At 40.4% G+C, this 19,920-nt stretch overlaps 1 protein-coding gene across 2 annotated transcripts in view; it reads left to right on the top strand.

Annotated features, from left to right (window-relative positions):
- fgf22 (fibroblast growth factor 22) overlaps positions 1–2,749 on the top strand; it is a 167,730-nt gene extending 164,981 nt beyond the window's left edge. For both annotated transcript variants that reach the window (XM_072243890.1, XM_072243891.1), the window contains exon 4: positions 1,574–2,749. In XM_072243890.1, coding sequence (XP_072099991.1) covers positions 1,574–1,768 — 195 coding nt within the window. In that variant the 3' untranslated portion in view covers positions 1,769–2,749. The remainder of the gene's footprint in view (positions 1–1,573) is intronic.
- The last annotated feature ends 17,171 nt before the right edge of the window (positions 2,750–19,920 follow it).

Below are 19,920 nucleotides of genomic sequence, written 5' to 3'. Positions count from 1 at the left end.
AGTATAGTGAAGTACTCTTTGTGGGCTCATTGTCAATCTGACAGCAGAAGGGAGGAAGCTGTCCCTAAAATGTTGAGCGTGTTTCTTTAGGCTCCTGTACCTCCTCCCTGATAGTAGAAATGAGAAGGGGGTGTGCCCTGGTTGATAAATGCCGTCTTTTTGAGGTATCACCTTTTGAAGATGTCGTGACCACACACATTTCACAATTCTCCCTGTGTCTGGGTGGAATGGCCCCAATGCTCCACTTTCCTCCTGCATCCCAAAGGGGTGCTGGTTGGCAATATAATTGCCTAGTGCACATTACCCTTAGTGACTATAACTAGTAGGAGAACTAAAGAGGTTTTAATGGCTATGTATGAGAGAAATGGTCAGAGGAAAAATAATTGGAATGATGGGATGATGGAATTGCTCTGAAAATTGCATGGTCTGCCTCTCAGTCACAAGCAAATATGATCCCACTGGTGCCAGCTACTGCTTAACCACAAACTCTACTCACAGAAGGGGAAATCACTGGTGTTTTCCAGATGACAGAAAGTTAAAGAACATTAAACTTATCCTGATATTTTGTTTTCCCAAAGATCTCCATAAATCCCACCCCATCCCTCATGTACATTCGCATTCTCAAGCTGCTTCCTTATTTCCTTCCAAAAAGAATATGCTAATTCTGGTTTAAGACAGTTATTGAGATACAGCACGGAACAACCCTTTCCAGCTCTTCGCGCCAGTAAGTCAGTCTGAGGCCCTTCATCAGGACTACATTCCCTCCATAGATGCTGCCTGACTTTGTGGGTGTTGAGAGGTGGTGCTCACCTTCCACTGTTCACTCTGTGCTTGTGATGAATGGATTTGAGGTTTATTTATTTATTGTGATACAGCACAGAATGTCCTTTCTGGCCCTTCAAGCCAATTTAATCCTAGTCTCACACATAAAAGTTGCTGGTGAACGCAGCAGGCCAGGCAACATCTCTCGGAAGAGGTAGAGTCGACGTTTCGGGCCGAGATCCTTCATCAGGAGGGTAAAAGTTGCTGGTGAACGCAGCAGGTCAGGCAGCATCTCCAGGAAGAGGTACAGTCGATGTCTCGGGCTGAGACCTGAGAGGGTCCTGGCGGAGGGTCTCGGCCCGAAACGTCGACTGTACCTCTTCCTAGAGATGCTGCCTGGCCTGCTGCATTCACCAGCAACTTTTATGTGTGTTGCTTGAAATTCCAGCTTCTGTAGATTTCCTCATGTTTGTGTTTTTAATCCTAGCCTAATCACAGGACAATTTACAATGATCAATTAAGCTTCCAACCGGTACATCTTTTGACTATAAGGCAATAAATATCGAAATTACTTGTGAATTGGAATCCAAGCTTACTCCTTAGTAACCGATCAGTAAAAATGACTTGCTTGCTCTAGTCATCCCAGTCTACCTGAACAGTCTACACCAGGAGTAGTATATAGGGAAAGCTCATCAGGATTACATGGATAAGTACTTCCGGGTAGAACCAAACAGAAAAATTAATTCTCACTTTATGGGTAAATAAGAAAAGAAAACATTCCTAAACTGTTGATCTTTTTTTTTCTCTCTAGGAAGAGTACAACAACAATTGCAAGTTTAAGGAAAGGATAGAAGAAAATGGTTACAATACCTATGCCTCACTGAGGTGGAAGCACAAAGGACGACAAATGTTCATCTCATTGAATGGGAAAGGGTCCCCTCGGCGAGGACATAAAACAAGGAGAAAACATCTTTCAGCACACTTCCTCCCAATGATGGTTCCTTAAAGGTCAGCTTGTGCCCAGTAGCCCTGAAACTTATACCATTACCGAGTGTTGCTACTTGATGCTTCACAAGAAAGAAGTGCACATTTTCTTTCCTTTCTGTCATGCATCTTTTATACTGAGCTATTTTTTGTTTATTTCTGCGTTAAGCTTGTGGAGGCAACAGAGCATAGACTGTTGTAAATATAGGTTTTATTGGGACCACTTGCAGTGCCTCTTCATCAGTATAACCTTAGGACTTCTGTAGAGGAAAGAAAAACCCTTCAGTCACAATAGACAAAAGAAGTAATGCAGTAGGATTTAATGGAACAATTTGGTCTTTTAAAAAAGGCCTGAAAGAAGCTGATTTTTTTTTTGACTCAGAGTGTGGACAATGGGTGAACAGTGCTGTTCTGGTATCTGGGGTGGGATAACGGGAGAGGTTGAACTAAAGTCTTATTGAGCACCTATACCAAAGTTCTGAATTGTTTCAATGCACAGGAGACTATGCTCTAGTCAAAGAAGACAGCATTTGTAATTTGCACCAGCTTTAGAGAAACAATGTACTAACTTCTGCAAGTTCACGGACTGTGTACCGACTGCACTCCCATCGTGGGAGATGGGACGTCCAAGCTGAACATATTGTGAGCTCTGAAGAGATGAATTTGTGACTCTTCCATTACGCACAGATACAAGGGCAATGCTTCCCTACAAAGCGACCGTTAGATAGGCTGATGATTTTGTAGGATATGGTCATATTTATGCAATTATAAATTGTGATGTTACTCCTAGGTTAAAGCGATGCTGGAACATTCCTGATGGTGGTTTTGCAGAACTACCAATATCATTTCCATACAGGTGAAGTTGGCTTTCATGTAACATAACTCAATAAATCTCATTCTTTCCTAGAAAGCACATGCAAGAGATATTGTTTTCTGATGGATTTCTAAAGGTTTACAATGTGTTTATTAGAGTGTTGCAACTCTTTTATAACATAGTGAATAAAGTGGTATCTTATTAAATTTATCTTTGTAGTTTATCATATTGTCTGTACTCCTTGATTGAGTTTGAGCAAATTCATTCGTACCATAAAAATTATTTAAATGGCACTGGGAAAATGGCACTTACTGAACACAATTATAAGGACGGTTTTACTTCTGGTATTACTCTCTCAACTGCCCGTTACACCGCTGGCATTTAGGACAGCAATGTAGGTCCTCCATCTCAGAGACTCCTGCATTGTGTCAGTAGCTTCCTCTCAGTTTTCTCTACTGTCAGTCGCTTCCTCTCAGTTTTCTCTACTGTCAGTCATGCGGTTCCTGGGTGGAGACTCGGAAACACCATCACACTCACACTTCATTGCTGTCTCTGTTTTACTAGTCAGGGTTGCTAGCCCTGAGCTGAACCCCCAAGTGTGGAAGACTGGTGAACCACTCTTAGTCTGTCCTCGACCCTTTGACCTGTTTGGCATGGGTGACCCGACCAGGAGCGAAAGCATAAAGCCCTTTAGCTCTCCAGGTCTTTGAGGCAGGCAAGCCTCCAAACCACGACAAGATTGCGATCCGCTTGGAGGACTTCTGGTATGCTTACATAAAATAACCACATGCATCATGGTATTGCAGCAGTTAGTGCAATACTATTACAGCCTGGGGGGGTGGGGGGTCAGAGTTCAATTCCAGCGCTGTCCACGAAGAGTTTGCACGCCCTCTCCGTGACCACGGGGTTTCCTTCAGGTGCTGCGGTCTCCTCCCACAGATGCACCAGTTAGTAGGTTAACTGGTCACTGTAAATTGCCCTGTGATTAAGGTAAGGTTAAATAGTTGAGTTGCTGAGCGGTGCAGCTCGGTGGGCGGGAAGGATCCGATCTGTGCTGTACCTCTAAGTAAATAAAAATAATAATAACAGGGCAGAAAAAGACCCTTCAGCCTATGATGTTGTACCGAAATAAGTAAATGAGTAATTAAATGCCTAACTAAATGAACCCCTCTGATCTACACAAAGTCCACATCCCTCCACTCACATGCTAATCTAAGAGCCTCTTAAATGTCATAGTCATATTCACCTCCACTACCACCCCGTGCACTCCGGACTGGTAATTCCAATCCATTTCCCTACTCACCACCTATGCAATTTAAATCAACAACAGATTTTGAAATTTCATCATTTTACTATCCCTGCCTTCTCAGCACTTAAAGGATGTCTTCCAGCTGTGTTCCAACATGATTGATGAGATTTGTGGTGTTTACTTGTAAAGGTTCTTTATGCTTCATTGTCTGCCCGACTATTGTACTCTACGAGTGAGATATGTTCTCAAGAAGCATCAGGGATTTAATATGACTTTACAAAATAAAAATTTCATAGTTAGCTTAATGTTACAATTCCTGAAACTGTTCTTGTAGCCTCTCTTAACTGAACACCAACTCTATATGTGCAGCAAGACTCCAGACACTTGAAGTTGCTGTAGTCCTTTGCTGAGTTGAATCACTGAACTGCAATACAAGTTCAAGTTTAATTGTCATTCAACCATACATGAATACCCATGAATAAAGCCAAATGAAACAGCGTTACTTCACTTCCGCTGGCTTCACTGCACTGCCAGGCTTTGAACATCATCCACCCAGGAATTTCATAAAGCTCTTTAGAATCCAGGGTTCAAACAGGAGACTAGCCGTCTGTTCAAAGATGCAACACTTTCTTAAACTCTTGCGTTAAATCTGTGCCCCTGAATGGAATCCTTCGACAGAAGTCTGGGGTCTTATTCTTTGAAACATTTGAGAATGACTATAAGATATACAGGAGCAGAATTCGGCCATTTGGCCCCTTCAGTCTGCTCTGCAAACTCAAGAGAATGGCTCTGGAAAGATGTACATATGAAAAATGAAGAAGAATCACACTTGCAGTTCGACTACAGCAAGCAGAATAAAGTTGATTTTACAAAATTTGGTTTCGATGATTCCTCATTAATGGTACAAGCAACCTGATCTGTTTTCATTGAGTGAACGTGCGATCTTGAATTATAACTTCGATCAGCTGCTCAAACAGCTATGTGCAAAAGCAAGATGTAATTATTTCAAATGCACCCGTTGCTGTACTGGTGCAGTTTTGCTTTAAACATAATCCTGAGCAAAAAATAAAGGTAATTGTCTGCCGATGATAAAGAAAATGGGTCACATTTACATCTAGCACCTTTTTGTATCACAGTCAACAGTCAGTGGGTTCGAGCCTAACGCCGGAGAGCCTGATGCTCCAGTGTGACACCATTACCACATTGCCAAAATTGCCATGTAGTGAGATATCAAGCAAAGACCTAGCCTGTCCTCTCAGATGGATAAAAAAAAATCCAATTACACAGTCTCAAATAGTAGTAAGATCTCTCTGTGTTCTTCCTATAGAAATAAGATTGCTTCTTATCGATTACAATTGTTGTCACATCTTAGGTTACTATGGTAGAGCCATTCAGTTACCTAACCAGGAATCTAGACCCTTTGACTCATTGTCCAGAGTCCCAAGATCAAATCCCACTATACAACTGTGGAATTTAATTTTTAATAGTTTGAAAAAACTTTGTTTTAAGCAATACTGATCACAAAAAACTGATCCAGAGTCCTCAGATCAAACGCCATCACGTGCCTGTGGAATTTAATTTTTAATAATTCAAAAAATAATTTTTATCAATATTGATCATACAAATACTGCAGGATTGGCATTAAAAATGTATTTATGGAAGAATTCTGCATATGTTACCCTGTATGCCCCATGTACAAATCCAAACATTGGGAGATTTTTCTTTAAGAAAAATGATCTAAGAGACATCAAGCCACTTAGTTGCCACACCATCATTTTAAAGGGTAATTCAAGATGGGAAAGAAATGCTGACCTTGCCAACAATGCCTCAGTCCTGAAAAATAAATAAGTAAATGAAAACCTATCACTCTGGTACCACTCAGTCTTTCTGGTGGGCTTTGCCTCAGATTGATGCACAACTGAATGGCAGTATGGGGTCAGCCATTGGGGAGATCAGAGTATGGTGCAATACAAACTTACAAACAATTGAAAAAATAGTTTTTAATCCCTGTTATAGGAAGGACAGGAACATCTTCTGGTACTCCCCCAAAACCTCCATGTCTGCATTCATTTATGATTCACCCCAAGAAATCCATCAGCACATCACCCTATGGTCTTGCTGGGTGGTGAATCAGTGGAATTCATTGCCACAGATGCTCTGGAGGCCAAGTCTGTGAATATATTTAAAGCGGAGATTGATATGTTCTTGATTAGTAAGGGTATCAAAGGTTATGATAGAAAGTTGAGAGAATGAGGTTGAGAGGGATAATAAATCAGCCGGGATGGAATGGTGGAGCATAGTTGATGGGTCAAATAGCCTAATTCTGCTCCTATATCTTATAGTCTAAAGCATAACAAGTAAGGCTTTTGAACTACAAATTTTGAAGGTTTTTTTGATGAGCAAAAAGTGACCAGGTCACAGGAGTTCAATTATCAATGGCAGCTTGTCTGCCAGTGAGCAGGAAACACTTGCTGTTGAATTTGCAACCGAGGTATATGTAGCACTTATTGTCCCTTTCATGACTGCCACTTCTTTGAGACAAGTGAATCTTTGCAGTAAATTTACGAAGATGTCCTTCTTTCGATGAGGGTTAAAAATCCTGCAGTAACGGCAGCATTGACAGAACCCTGCTCATTCTGCTTGTAACCCTTTAAGTGGACGGGAAACCGTCCATACATTGCAACCCATTAAAATACATTAAACAATTTGATATTGCAGATCATCAACATGAAAATTTAACTTGGTTTCATTCGCCACAGAAGTTCCATGACTTCCTGAGTGTTTCCATTAATTTTTCTCAGATATGCAACATTTGACATATTTTAAAAATTCTGATTGCTTAGTATATTATCTACCCTGCTTCAGAGATTGGAGGACCGGATAGCAAAAATAACACTGTCCCAATGGAAGTGAATAAGTCCAACATGGATCAATGAATTCTTCTCATTTCCTTTAGATCATCAACAAGTAGCTATTTAAAGCTACCAAGAAGGAACAGACCTTTTTGGGGAAGACGAGTGACTTTCTTTGTAGATATACATGTATGTTCTTGACCTTCTGCTGCTGTACCCATCCACTTCAAGGTTCGATGTGCTGTGCATCCTGAGATGCTCTTCTGCATACAACTATTGTAACCGTTTGAAACATTCTGGCCATTCTCCTTATCCTCGCTCATTAACAATGTGTTTTATCCCCCAACAGAACTGCCACTCACTTATTTTTTGTTTTTCACACCATTCTCTCTAAACTCTAGAGATAATTGCACATGAAAATCCCAAGAGATTAGCAGTTTCTGAGATACTCAAGTCACACCATCTGGCACCAACAACCATTCCATGGTCAAAGTCATCTAGATCATATTTCAATCCCATTCTGATATTTGGCCTGAACAACTACTGAACCTTTTGACCATGCCTGCATGCTTTTATGCATTGAGTTGCTGGCACATGATTTGCTGATTAGGTATTTGCATTAACAAGCAGGTGTACAGATGTACCTCTTGAAGTGGCCACTGAATGTAAGTTCATGACATTAAGTGAAAATTACGCCAATGCATTAAAATTGATGTATCAGAGGTTGCAGGTGATACTTCTGAATTTCCTGTGTGTGGAAATGCATTTACATACTTTGGAAAATGTTACACAGCAATGCGAATGGGTCTTCTTCCCAGTATCTTGATGGAATCAGCAACAAATTCATTTTATGACAGAAAATAGCATCAATCACATACCTGCACAATAACTTGTCAGTAAAAGACATTTATTTAACTTAGTAAGAGTTCAAAAGCAGCATCATTTCATCTTCATTGTCCGTCTGGTTATTTTCCACACAACCGTGAAGGCCACATTTATGAAGAGCAAAGCAGAACATATTCCCATTAGCCTCAACGAACAGACTAAGAACTAAAGAATACAGGGTGACATTCCATTGTAATTCTGAGGGTGTGTGGCACAGTTGGATCTGTCTTTTCATTTCTACATTCCCTCAGAACAGCAAGTCCAATATGCACTATCAATCTACTGCCCATTACACTGCTGGCGTTTAGGGCAGCAAAGAAGGTCTGCCATCTCAGGTGGCCTGGTTTTCACTACTGTCAGTCATGCAAGGCCCAGCTGGAGACTCAGGAGTACCATCACGCACAGATGTAGAAGGATTCTTCATTGTTGTTTCGGTAACGGTTTTGTTTTCCCAGTCACGGTTGTTAGACCTGAACTGAATCCCCAAACCTGGAGGACTGGTGGACCGCTCTTAGTCTGGCCTCTATCCTTTTTCCTATTCAGCGTGGGTGATCCTACCAAGAGTTACAGCATAAAGCACTGACTCCAGTCTCCATAGCCCTCTGGGTCGATGAGGCACACAAGCCTCCATAGTCATAGCCATAGTCATAGTCATAGGCATACTTTATTGATCCCGGGGGAAAATGGTTTTTGTTACAGTTGCACCATAAATAATAAATAGTAATAGAACCATAAATAGTTAAATAGTGACATGTAAATTATGCCAGTAAATTATGAAATAAGTCCAGGACTAGCCTATTGGCTCAGGGTGTCTGACCCTCCAAGGGAGGAGTTGTAAAGTTTGATGGCCACAGGCAGGAATGACTTCCTATGATGCTCTGTGTTGTATCTCGGTGGAATGAGTCTCTGGCTGAATGTACTCCTGTGCCCACCCAGTACATTATGTAGTGGATGGGAGACATTGACCAAGATGGCATGCAACTTAGACAGCATCCTCTTTTCAGACACCACCGTGAGAGAGTCCAGTTCCATCCCCACAACATCACTGGCCTTACGAATGAGCTTGTTGATTCTGTTGGTGTCTGCGACCCTCAGCCTGCTGCCCCAGCACACAACAGCAAACATGATAGCACTGGCCACCACAGACAGGTACAGGAGGAAGCTCCAAATCCTATAACAAGTTTGTGGCCCTCTTGGTGGCCAATATGCACTGGCATATGTAAAATATCCTGTCATGTTTCATCAAAGAAGGGGAGCTATTTGCTGCATGCTATCTATAACAAATCTTCTTACACATTACCAGATTATTAATCATTAAATCAATTTTGTGGGAACTTGGATAAATTTGCTGCTGCATTCCTTGCCCTGCCACAATGACTACACTCCAAAAGACCTTGATTAGATTTAAAGAACTTTGAAATATCTTGATTGACAGATCAAGAAATTAATATTTCTTCTTCTTCTGATTATTATTTTACTTTATTTTATTTTAAAATACAGCATGGTAACAGGCCCTTCTGGCCCTATGATCTTGCACTGCACAATTAGGATTCAAAGATTCAAGGTACATTCACTATCAAAGTGTCTATGCTGAATACAACCCTGAGATTTCTCTTTCCACAAATAGCCACAATAAACAAAATTTACACAATTTACAATGATAACCAAGTGACCAATTAGCCAACTTATCTGTACATCTTTAGAATGTGGGAGGAAACTGGAGTACCCAGAGGAAATCCATGAGACCATGGGGAGAACGTACAAACTCCTTACAGAGAGCAGTAGGAATTGAACCCTTGTTGCAGGTGCTGTAACAGCATTACACTTAACATTACACTACCGTGCCATGCATAACTTTTGTGTAACTCACCTAAATTGTAAATTTCTGCTGAAAAAGAAGTCACTTCCATGACGGTGTGTAGCTCCAGCAAGGTAAGATAAGTGCAAACCAGGTATGCATTCAATGGACTTCATCGGTCAGTGAACTACAGGCTATAAGGAAAGTTTATCTGTTGGCTTGTTTTGGATTTTCAAGACCTGGAACCTGGTGTGATTTAAGGTTAATTTATCAAATGGGTGATTCCATTATTCATCAGAACAGAGATGATTCTGCCTTCACAAGAACAATAGAGACATTTTTATTCCTCAATTGTCCATAAATGTCTCTTGCTTAGTTTTTGAATTTGATGTTCAGCCTTTCCCTTCTCTGTAAATCTTTTGCCTTTCAAAACTTTCAGTAGATCCATTTAATATCAGAGAATATATATAATATACAACCTGAAATTCTTGCTCTTCACAGATGTCTATGAAATCAGAAGAGTGCCCCAAAGAATGGGAGACAGTAAAAACATTAGAACGCCAAAGCCCCTTCTCCCCCGCCCCTGCACAAGCAGTAGCAAAGCATCAACCCTCCTCCACTTACTTCAGCAAAAAGCATCAGCACTCTCCACCCACCAAGCAAGCAATATCAAAGCCCCCAAACAGAGAACATGATCTGCAGTACAAGGAAAACTAATTGTTCACCTGACAATTCTTCATACCACAGGTTCCCTTCCTCCCTAATAAAGGGGCAAAGGGGTGTCACACAGTGAGAGGGGAGACAAACAAAAACAAAACAAATTGCTAATTACGATGTTAAAGTCTGCCACATCGTTTTTTCTCCAAATGATGAATAGCATTTATTGCAAAAACTATATCCAGTTCCATTGAAAACTTTGTAAAGAACCACATCAATCTTTTACTATTATATTAACCTTACACATGCAGAGAAAGCTGATTGTTTATTCAAAATACTGGCAATCTATTTTTTTAACATATTGGCATTGTCTCCATTTTGTGTGTTTCTTAAATCTGGATGCACACATTTAGCATAATGCATTGGAGCTGGAGGAGTTACTCTTCAGGTGAGAGCTTAACCACATTAGAAAGGCAAAAAATTCTCCGACATCAATGAGAAACAGGAAATTTACTGGCCCACCATTCATAGAAATGCAAAGGCCGATTCTGATTTTCCTTTGCAATTCCTCTTTCAATCAATATTACCAAAGTGATGCTGCAGCTTATTGTTGCCTGTGAGACTAGGATGCATATAACATGGTCTCTGCAGGCTTCCCAATAGGTGAGGTGCAAGGCTTTGACATTCCCTAGAATTCCAATTTTATTCCTCATTCCTCCCATGATCACACTACAAAGACCAACCTGAGGAAGATCTTCGAGAATGAGTTGCTCTTACATTTCCAAAACAGTTCTTCCTCCAGCCCTCTCAGAGTTTCGCACCAGTGTGTAATAGAAGTTTGCATGCCCTGCTCTATTTGAAGTTCTGAAAGTTATCTTCCCCACTACCTGTGGGTTTGCCTAAAATTTTCATCAAACACAGAATATTACGATAAACCTTACAGCCTCCAATAATGTATTTTCATCAAACACAGAATATTACGATAAACCTTACAGCCTCCAATAATGTATAATTTTTTTGTTTATAATGACTTTAGGTTTCAGTCAGCAGCATATAAAATAGAATTCTGCACTTAGCACTTAGCAGATCAAAGTGGCTCTTTTGATGTAAGTTATCTTTAAGAAACTGAAATCGGTACACTAGTCTAAATCAAAAGGGATGTTCAGATGCTATGCTCAACCAGACATACACAACTTAACAAGTGCAGGTGCTTTCTGTGGTTTTACATAGAGATAAACACAAGACCATTATACTAGGATGTTCTGCCTACTGTGTATTAAGTAGTCATTATTCATTTTATTGGATTGTATTTATAAGGCAGATGTGGCCAGTGTTGGAATTGTAACTTAGATATTTAGTAAACTGTAATGTTTGTTCTGCTTTGTTCCAAGTGGCAGATGTTTAGTTTCATGACCTGACTGAATGAATAAATCGAACAAACCCTTAAAAACCACATTCTTTTTTTTAAAAGAGTACTGAAGGGTTGAACCACTCTATACCCACAGGGTCTACGAGAGTGACAGAGTGCCACAAATTTAATTCCCCAGCCATCACAAGCACAAAAAAACATTCTAAATCCCTCGTCTATGGTCTGCAGTTGTTCCTGCTTTTCAAAGCACAAGAACTTGGGATTAGGCTTGTTTTGTTTAAAGAAAACAGTTCTATGGTACTTTGTGAATGAACCTTTGGACTCCCAAGCATAAAACGCTCTTTACCCACTGTGCGGTTTCTTTCTACAAAATGTACAAGTCACTGTTCTACAGCCAGTATTGTTACTCTGTGTGTGTGTGTGTGTGTGTGTGTGTGTGTGTGTCATATTTCAAAATAATACCTTTTCAGTTTAAAATCTTAACATATTTTAACTCCTAAATATCTATAATTAAGAACTGCCAATGCCTTGCCTTCGTGAATTTTGTATTTACATTTAATTCAGTAATACTGGAATCCATTCTGAATGTTTCTTAACATGTTCACTCACAGTGGGAAATTACTTTTACTGCATCAGGTTCCCTGTGCTTTGTTAATTTTTATTAAATATTCATGTGCAGGAATTTAAATTGCATTTTAAACTCATCTTCCCTCCCTTTGTAATTTTAGTTTGTAATTTCAATCTTTTGCATTCAATAGAGAAAAATATTATTTCTCAAATTTCCTTCTGTCAAAGGGAATGGTTATTCAGTCCATCAGGTCCATAAAGGCTCTTTGTGCAATCCAATCAATCCCATTCCTCCTGTCCTTTCCTCATCATCATCATGTGCCATGGCATATGATGTAGGCGATCATAGTCTTTGGCCATGATTGTTCTTCGCAAATTTTTCTGCACTCCCTTCTCCTGGGTGGTGTCTTTAGAAGAAAGGTGACCCCGGCCATTATCAATACCCTTCCGAGATTGACTGCCTGACATCAGTGGTCACATAACCAGGAATTGTGACTTGCACCAGCTGCTCATACGACCATCCACCACCTGCTCCCATGACTTCGCATAACCCTGATCAGGGGAGCGGGGGCTAAGCGCTTGCTACGCCTTGCCCGAGGGCAATGTGCGGGATAGAGTAGGGAAGGAGAGTCTTGCACAGCCTTTGGTAGAGACGTATCTCCACCCCACCACCTAACTTTTCCCTGTAGAAGGTGGAATGAACGATTCCAGGACTTGAGGGCTGAGGGGTTAGACAGGCCAGGACTTTATTCATTGCAATGTTGAAGACCGTGTATTGAATTTGCAGAGATCTATAAAATCATGAGGGACATAGCTAGGGTGTATAGTCTTTTTCCCAGGGAAAGAGAGTCTATAAGAGAGAGCATAGGTTTAAGATGAGAAGGGAAAGATTTAAAAGGGACCTGAGGGGTACCTTCTTAGATACAGTGAGCCACTGTAGGAAGTAGCTGAGGAAAGAACAACAACATTTAAAAGACATTTAGACAGGTACATGGATAGAAAAGCTTCAGAGGGATACGGGCTAGTGACTGGGAGAAGGTGCAAGCTCCATTAAGACAGTGGGAGGATTATCCATTACAACAAAACTTATCAATCCAATCTCAGAGATACGCCTACACCAATTATAGCATTTGCCCCATTTACCAATACTTGACTGTCTCTAGCATTTTCTGCTTTTAGTTCCAAATTGTGTCAGGATCAGGTTTTAATATCATCGGCATATGCTGTGAAATTTGTTGTTATGTGGCAGCAGTACATTTCAATACATAATAAAGACTGTAAATTACGGGAAGAAATATATATAATATATAAGTTAAATTAAATAAGTTGTGCAGAAAGAGAGGCAAAAAAGGGTAGAGAGGTAGTTCAATGCCCATTTAGAAATCTGATAGCAGAGGGGAAGAAGCTGTTCCTGAATCGTTAGTTCTATTCATTTTAGCAGCCCAGTAGCATACCGGTCAGCATATCGCTATTACTGTGACAGCGACAGTGACCCAGGTTCAATTCCACCTTTGTCTGTAAGGGGTTTGGATGTTCTCCCCATAACCTCATGGGTTTCCTCTTGGTGTTCGATTTCTTCCCACATTCCAAAGACATATGGGTTTGTAGGTTAATTGGTCACATGATGTAATTGGGCGGTGTGGTCTCGTTTGGGACAGAAGAGCCTGTTACAGTGTCGTGTCTCTAAATAACAGAACAAACACAAAGTGATTCTTTAACAAAATCCCAGTGACTCCTTTCTGCAATACATAAGTAATCTCTCCCAGGTTGGGACTGAGACCTCCCTGCTTCCGCAACATCCATCCATCTGTGTTACTTCTGTTAAACTGACCTGATTGCTGGTATGGATAATAAATGGACTCTCTCGTCCCACCACTCTCACCACACGTTGGGCCAGAAGGACCTTTTACCAAGCTGTATTTCAAATTCTGTAAAAAAAAAAAAAAAAATACACTGGAAGGAGATTTGATAGCAATGTACGAGATCATGGCTGACTTAGGAAGGGTCAAATAAAATGTAATTGTTCCCAGTAGTGGATAGTTCAAAAAGCAGAGGAGATAGATTTAAAATGATGGGCAAACAACCTAGGGAGTGGGGATGAGGGAAAAGGGGAGAAGACATTATCTTTTGATGCAGAAAAGTGGTCTTGAATTCACTGTCTTATGGTTGGTTGAAACAGATGATCTGGGATTTCACAAGGTTGTGTGGATCTTTGTGGAGAACAAGAGGCTTTTTTTCCCCAGGGCTGAAATGGCTAACATGAGGGGGCATAGTTTCAAGGTACTTGGAAACTGGTACAAGGGGGATGTCAGTGAGTAAGTTTTTCACACAGTGTGGTGGGTGCATGGAATGCACTGTCAGCAATGGTGGTAGAGGCAGATACGATAGGGTCCCTTAAGAGACTCTTAGATAGGTACATGGAGCTTAGACAAAAAGAGGGCCATGTAGTAGGGAAATTCTAGGCAGTTTCTAGAGTAGGTTACATGGTCAGCACAGAATTGTGGGCCGAAGGGCCTGTAATGTGCTGTAGATCTCTATGTTCTATGTTCTCTGAAAGTAGATAGGCACATTAGGAAAAAATAATTTGCTGGGCCTTAGGGAAAGAATTGAGTGCATTTTTTGAATAAGCAAAACCATTCTTCACAGAATGGAGTGAAGTCATGTAGGATTGGCATGGATAATATCTGAGAGAAAATGCCCATGTGATCAATGGCTTCCATTCTATTTTGTAACGGGCTAAAGATGAGGTCACAAGAGTCCATCTCAAAAAGACGGCATCTATCATTAAAGATCCCCATCACCCAGGATATGCCCGCTTCTCTTTGCTGCCATCGAGGACAAGGTACAGGAGCCTGAAGACACACAATCAACATATTAGAAACAGCTTCTTCCGGTTCCGGTGACGTCATCGTTCAGAATGGCAGCTTAAATCAACAGCTCCTCCGGAAAAATGCATATTTTGCCCGGCTAATCCATCAAATATAAGATCATTCCAAAATATCTGAATTGATAAGGGGGGCAAGAATGGGGAGAAAGAATAGAGATAAAAAAAAGCACCACTGCGGAGCGTATGGAAGAGAGAGGTACAGTGCGCGATTCTCCTACACGTGCGCGTGGCGGCGAAGCTGACAATGGACCTCGTGCAGGTGAAGCAGCAAATATGATTGGGATTCTGGAGGAGATGAGGGAACTCCAAAAAGATACAAAGCAGCAACTCAATGATATAAAGTCAGAGCTTGTCAACGTCAATCAGAAAATAGTGGTGGCAGAGACTCAAATTGAGAAGGTGGAAGATCGCGTGCAAAACGTGGAACAGATACTAAGTAAGATGATAAAAGTATTAAATCAACAGGAAAGTAAATTGCTTGACCAGGAGGGAAGATCGCGACGAAAAAATATCAGGGCTTATAATGTTCCCGAAGGAACGGAGGAATTGTGAATGATGGACTTTGTAGACAAGCTGTTGCGGGAGGCGCTGGAGATTCCCCAGACAATGGAGATTGAAATTGAAATGGCGCATCGTTCACTCGTCCAGCGGCCTCCTAGAGACAGACAAAGTAAACCGCGCTCAATAGTACTTAAATTCCTTGGATTCAAGAGCAAGGCGGAGATTCTACGAAGGGCCTGAGGTAAGAAGAGGGTGTTTGGGAACAGGAAGTTAACATACTTTGATCATGATTAGCCCTCGGCGGTCCTACAGAAATGGAAGGAATATTCCGAAGTGAAATGAATATTAAAGCAAGGAAAGATTAAATTCCAAACCCTGTACCCTGCTAAACTGAGGGTATTTTACCAAGAAGGGATGCGACTGTACCAGACGGTGGAGGAGGCGACTAAAGACATGAACAACAGAGGACTGTCCATTAGCGTGGTCAAACCATGGGAAAGTCTGGCCGAGCTGCTTGGGAAATTGTAAGAGGACCTAGAAAGCAGGGGACGGGAACAGGACGAGAGAAGGATTTTAGGAAGAGACTGTCAGTTCTCCGAGGGCAGCCCTCACCTCCTCCAGAAGAGCCATAAGGTTTGGTTAACTTTAAAAGTGCTGATAAACTAAACGGAAGCAAAAATAGACGGTGATATATCTATCTCAAGAAATACGTGTTATAAGGTGGATTTTACATTACTCAACTTTTTTAAAAATTCATTTATTCATTCCTTTTTCCCCACCTAAATGAGAATATATACATGGGAGGAATACACGGGGAAATCATTTCTGTGTAATGGACATAGTTTTTTTTACTTACTTCTATAGGTACTGCAGTGGGGGCCCTCAACCCACAGGTAGGAGGGGCTATCCCCCACGGCTAGATTTTTCTTCTAGCCCAACCCAGGGTCATCTAGAGACCCCAGCCTTGGAATCATGTCTTCATTACTTTTTTTTTATTATTCACTTTTCTTGGTTCTTATTTGTTCAGGGAGTAGATCAATTGTTATATTCTGCAAATTTCAATGATATACTAACAGATAAATACACTTAGAGAGTAAGACCATATACTTTGGATATATATCTCAAGAATGGTTGAAAAGAGATAAATATAAATATTTAATGAATATACTGCTGGTGGCTGGTAAAAAGACCCTTCCCAGGAAATGGTTATCACAGGAGAGCCCAACTTTAAATGTATGGATGGAAATTACAATGGACATTTACAAAATGGAGAAGATAACACCTGTTAATCATAAGTTGGAACAATTTTATTCATACTGGAAAAAATGGTTTAACTACATAACACCTCATAGGCCTGATTTTATTCTCACAATCAACGAACATGTTGTAAAGAAATCACTCCTTACTCTGTACGTAGTTTTCTACTTTCGATTGTTCTTTCTTTCCTCTCCTTTCTATAAGTGTATACCTCAGACAAATATTATGTGGAGATTTGTGACAAATATGATTATATGATATATACGTACAGTATCTGAAATACATCTTACGGAAATGTTTGTTTGATGATGAAACTCAATAAAAAATAAATTACAAAAAAAAAAGAAACAGCTTCTTCCTTTTTGCCATCAGATTTCTGAATTGACAATGAATCCATGTACACCTGCTCACTCTTTTCCTTTCATTTTGCTCTTTTTTGGCACTACTTATTTAATGTATTTTTATGTCTATGTCTCTTATTGTAATTTATAATTTTTTAAGTTAAGTATTGCACTGTACTGCTGCCACAAAACAACAAATTTCACAAGATGTGCCAGTGATATTAAACCTAGTTCTGATTCTGATTCCTACTAGTTCATAAAGAATGGGTTTCTTAAAGTCCAAGGAATTAACAGCTTTCATTTCTCAGTTTGTACAAGCTAAGCATTTCTTTGGTTTACAATAGCAGAATTTTAATGTGAAGATCAGCTATCAATGAACAAACAACGGCCAACTGCATTTTGCTCATGGTTTTAAAACACAGCCAATAAATGACATGAATGTTGTTAATTTTCTTTGGTTACAGCGATGACCATTCATACATAATCCATAAGCTCTGTAAGGCTTCATTAGATACTTCTCAGGATGTGAAGAGATTCTATATAAATGCAGATGTTTTCTTTGCCACCTTACAAATCAACACAACCTCTTTTTAACAACGTGAACAGATTTGAAACTAGACCAGAATAACAAGATCACAAAATAGAAATGATCACGAGAAAAGAAAACTTTAATATGACAATGAGACAAAAAACTCTGGATAGTAATTTGAGTTAAGTTCGAAGTTCAAAATACATTTATTACCAAACTTTGAGAAGCGTCTCTTGACAGGCAGCCACATAACAAAGAAACCTAAAGAACCCAATTTAAAAAAGACCGTCAAGCATCCAAAGTGAAAAGAGAAAAAAAAAAAGCAAATCATGTTAACAATAAACACAAGCAAATAGTAAAAAGCAATGAATAAAAATAAATATTTCAAACTTATAGATCACATAACGTGTGACCTTGGGCTAAGAAGAACATGTAAAGCAATATCTCTTTTCCAATGAATTCTTCTGGTAAGATAAGACATTCATTCACGTAGAAATATTCTTTTATGTATTCTTTTATTATCAGGATATATCATCTAACTAAATTCAAAATCTGCAGTTCCACAACTTATATGTGGAAAGTAGAGACATTACAGTATTGTGTCTTTTTTGAAATAACTCTTATGTGCTGGTCCCAGGACAATTTGGGGCAATAGAATATCTTCCCCAATATACATTCAGTGGCCACTTTATTAGGGTACACCTGTACACCTGCTTGTTAATATAAATATCTAAACAGCCAATCATGTAGCAGCAACTCAATGCAGACATGGTCAAGAGGTTCAGTTGTTGTTCAGATCAAGCATCAAAATGGGAAAGAAATGTGATCTAAATGACTTTGATCATGGACTAATTGTTGGTGCTAGATGGGGTGGTTTGAGTATCTCAGAAACTGTTGATCCCCTGGGGGTTCCATGCACAACAGTATCTAGAGTTTACAAAGAGTGGTGCAAACAACAAAAAAAATCCAGTGACAGCAGTTCCATGGGCAAATAAAACCTTGTTAATGCGGGAGGTCAGAGGATTATGGCCAGACTGGTACAAGCTGATAGGAAAGCTACAGTAACTTAAATAAAACAACAGGAATTCTGCAGATGCTGGAAATTCAAGCAACACACATCAAAGTTGCTGGTGAACGCAACAGGCCAAGCAGCATCTGTAGGAAGAGGTGCAGTCGACGTTTCAGGCCGAGACCCTTCGTCAGGACTAGACAAAATAACCTAAATAACCATGCATTACACAGAGTGTGCAGAAGAGCATCTCTGAACACACAATACATTGAACTGTGAAGTGGATGGGCTACAGCAGCAGAAGACCATGAACATATGTATAGAAATACACTCGCTGACATCTATTTCCTAATAAAGTGACCACTAAGTGTATGTAAACTCCCTGCACAAAATAAGAACCTTTGTTCCTATGTCATCCCTGCCTTCCCATGCCCACGGTCCTTCCCCTATATTTATTCCCCTTTCCTCTCATCCTTATTCCTCAAGAACGTCCACACCAATGGCTTATTCAGTTTATGAGAGCTCAGACATGGAATTAGATGCAATAGGCGAAATACGTACTGAGCCTAGTACTGGCTTCAGCCAACATCCTCTTTTCTCTGGAGATCACTACTAACTGAAATGGAACAGGAGCCCTGGCTGAGATGCTGTCAGTTCCAAGGCTACAGTGCTGCCCTGTTAGAGCTTAGCGTATCAGCAAAGATGGCATGAACACACAAGAGAGTGCTGATGCTGGAATACGGAGTGAAAAGCAAAATACTGGACCCACTGAGTTCATGCAGCAAATTGTTGCTCCAGGTTCCAGCACCTGGAGTCTCGTGTCTCAAAAGGCTGGAGGAACTTATAAAGTCAATCAGGCAGCATCTGTAAAAGGAAATAGATGGCCAATATTTCATGTGGAGATGTTTCATCGGATTTCAGTATTGCTACTACTTTAAGGATAGAGATTTTAAAATTAGCTTTAGTTCATCAACGTGAGGATGTCTGCAGATGCTGGAAATCCAAAATGCTGGAGGAAATCAGCAGGTCAGGCAGAATCCATGCAAGTGAATAAACAGTCGATGTTTTGGGCCAAGAGCCTTTTTCAGGACTGAAAAGGAAGGGGGACGATGCTAGAATTAAAAAATGGGGGGACGGGAAGGCATGTAGCTGGGTGGGTGGGAAAGATAAAAGGGCTGGAGAGGAAGGAATCTGATAGAAGAAGAGAGAGGACCACAGGAGAAAGGGAGGGAGGAGGGGACCCAGGGGGAAGTGATAGGCAGGTGAGAAGAGGTAAAAGGCCAGAGTGGGGAATAGAAGAAGAGAGGAGGGGGAGGAATTTCTTTTACCGGAAGGAGAAATTAGCATTCATACCATCAGGCAGAAGTTCTGTTTTTGGTGGCTGGAGCCAAGGTGCTCAACGAAGTGGTCCCCCACTTCACAATGGGTCTCACCAATGTAGACGAGGCTACATCGGGAG

The sequence above is a fragment of the Mobula birostris genome, chromosome 26 (genome assembly GCF_030028105.1).
Source record: "Mobula birostris isolate sMobBir1 chromosome 26, sMobBir1.hap1, whole genome shotgun sequence".
Lineage (NCBI taxonomy): Eukaryota > Metazoa > Chordata > Chondrichthyes > Myliobatiformes > Myliobatidae > Mobula > Mobula birostris.
Note: the sequence above shows the minus strand (reverse complement) of the source record. Positions and strands in the feature narration are given on the sequence as shown.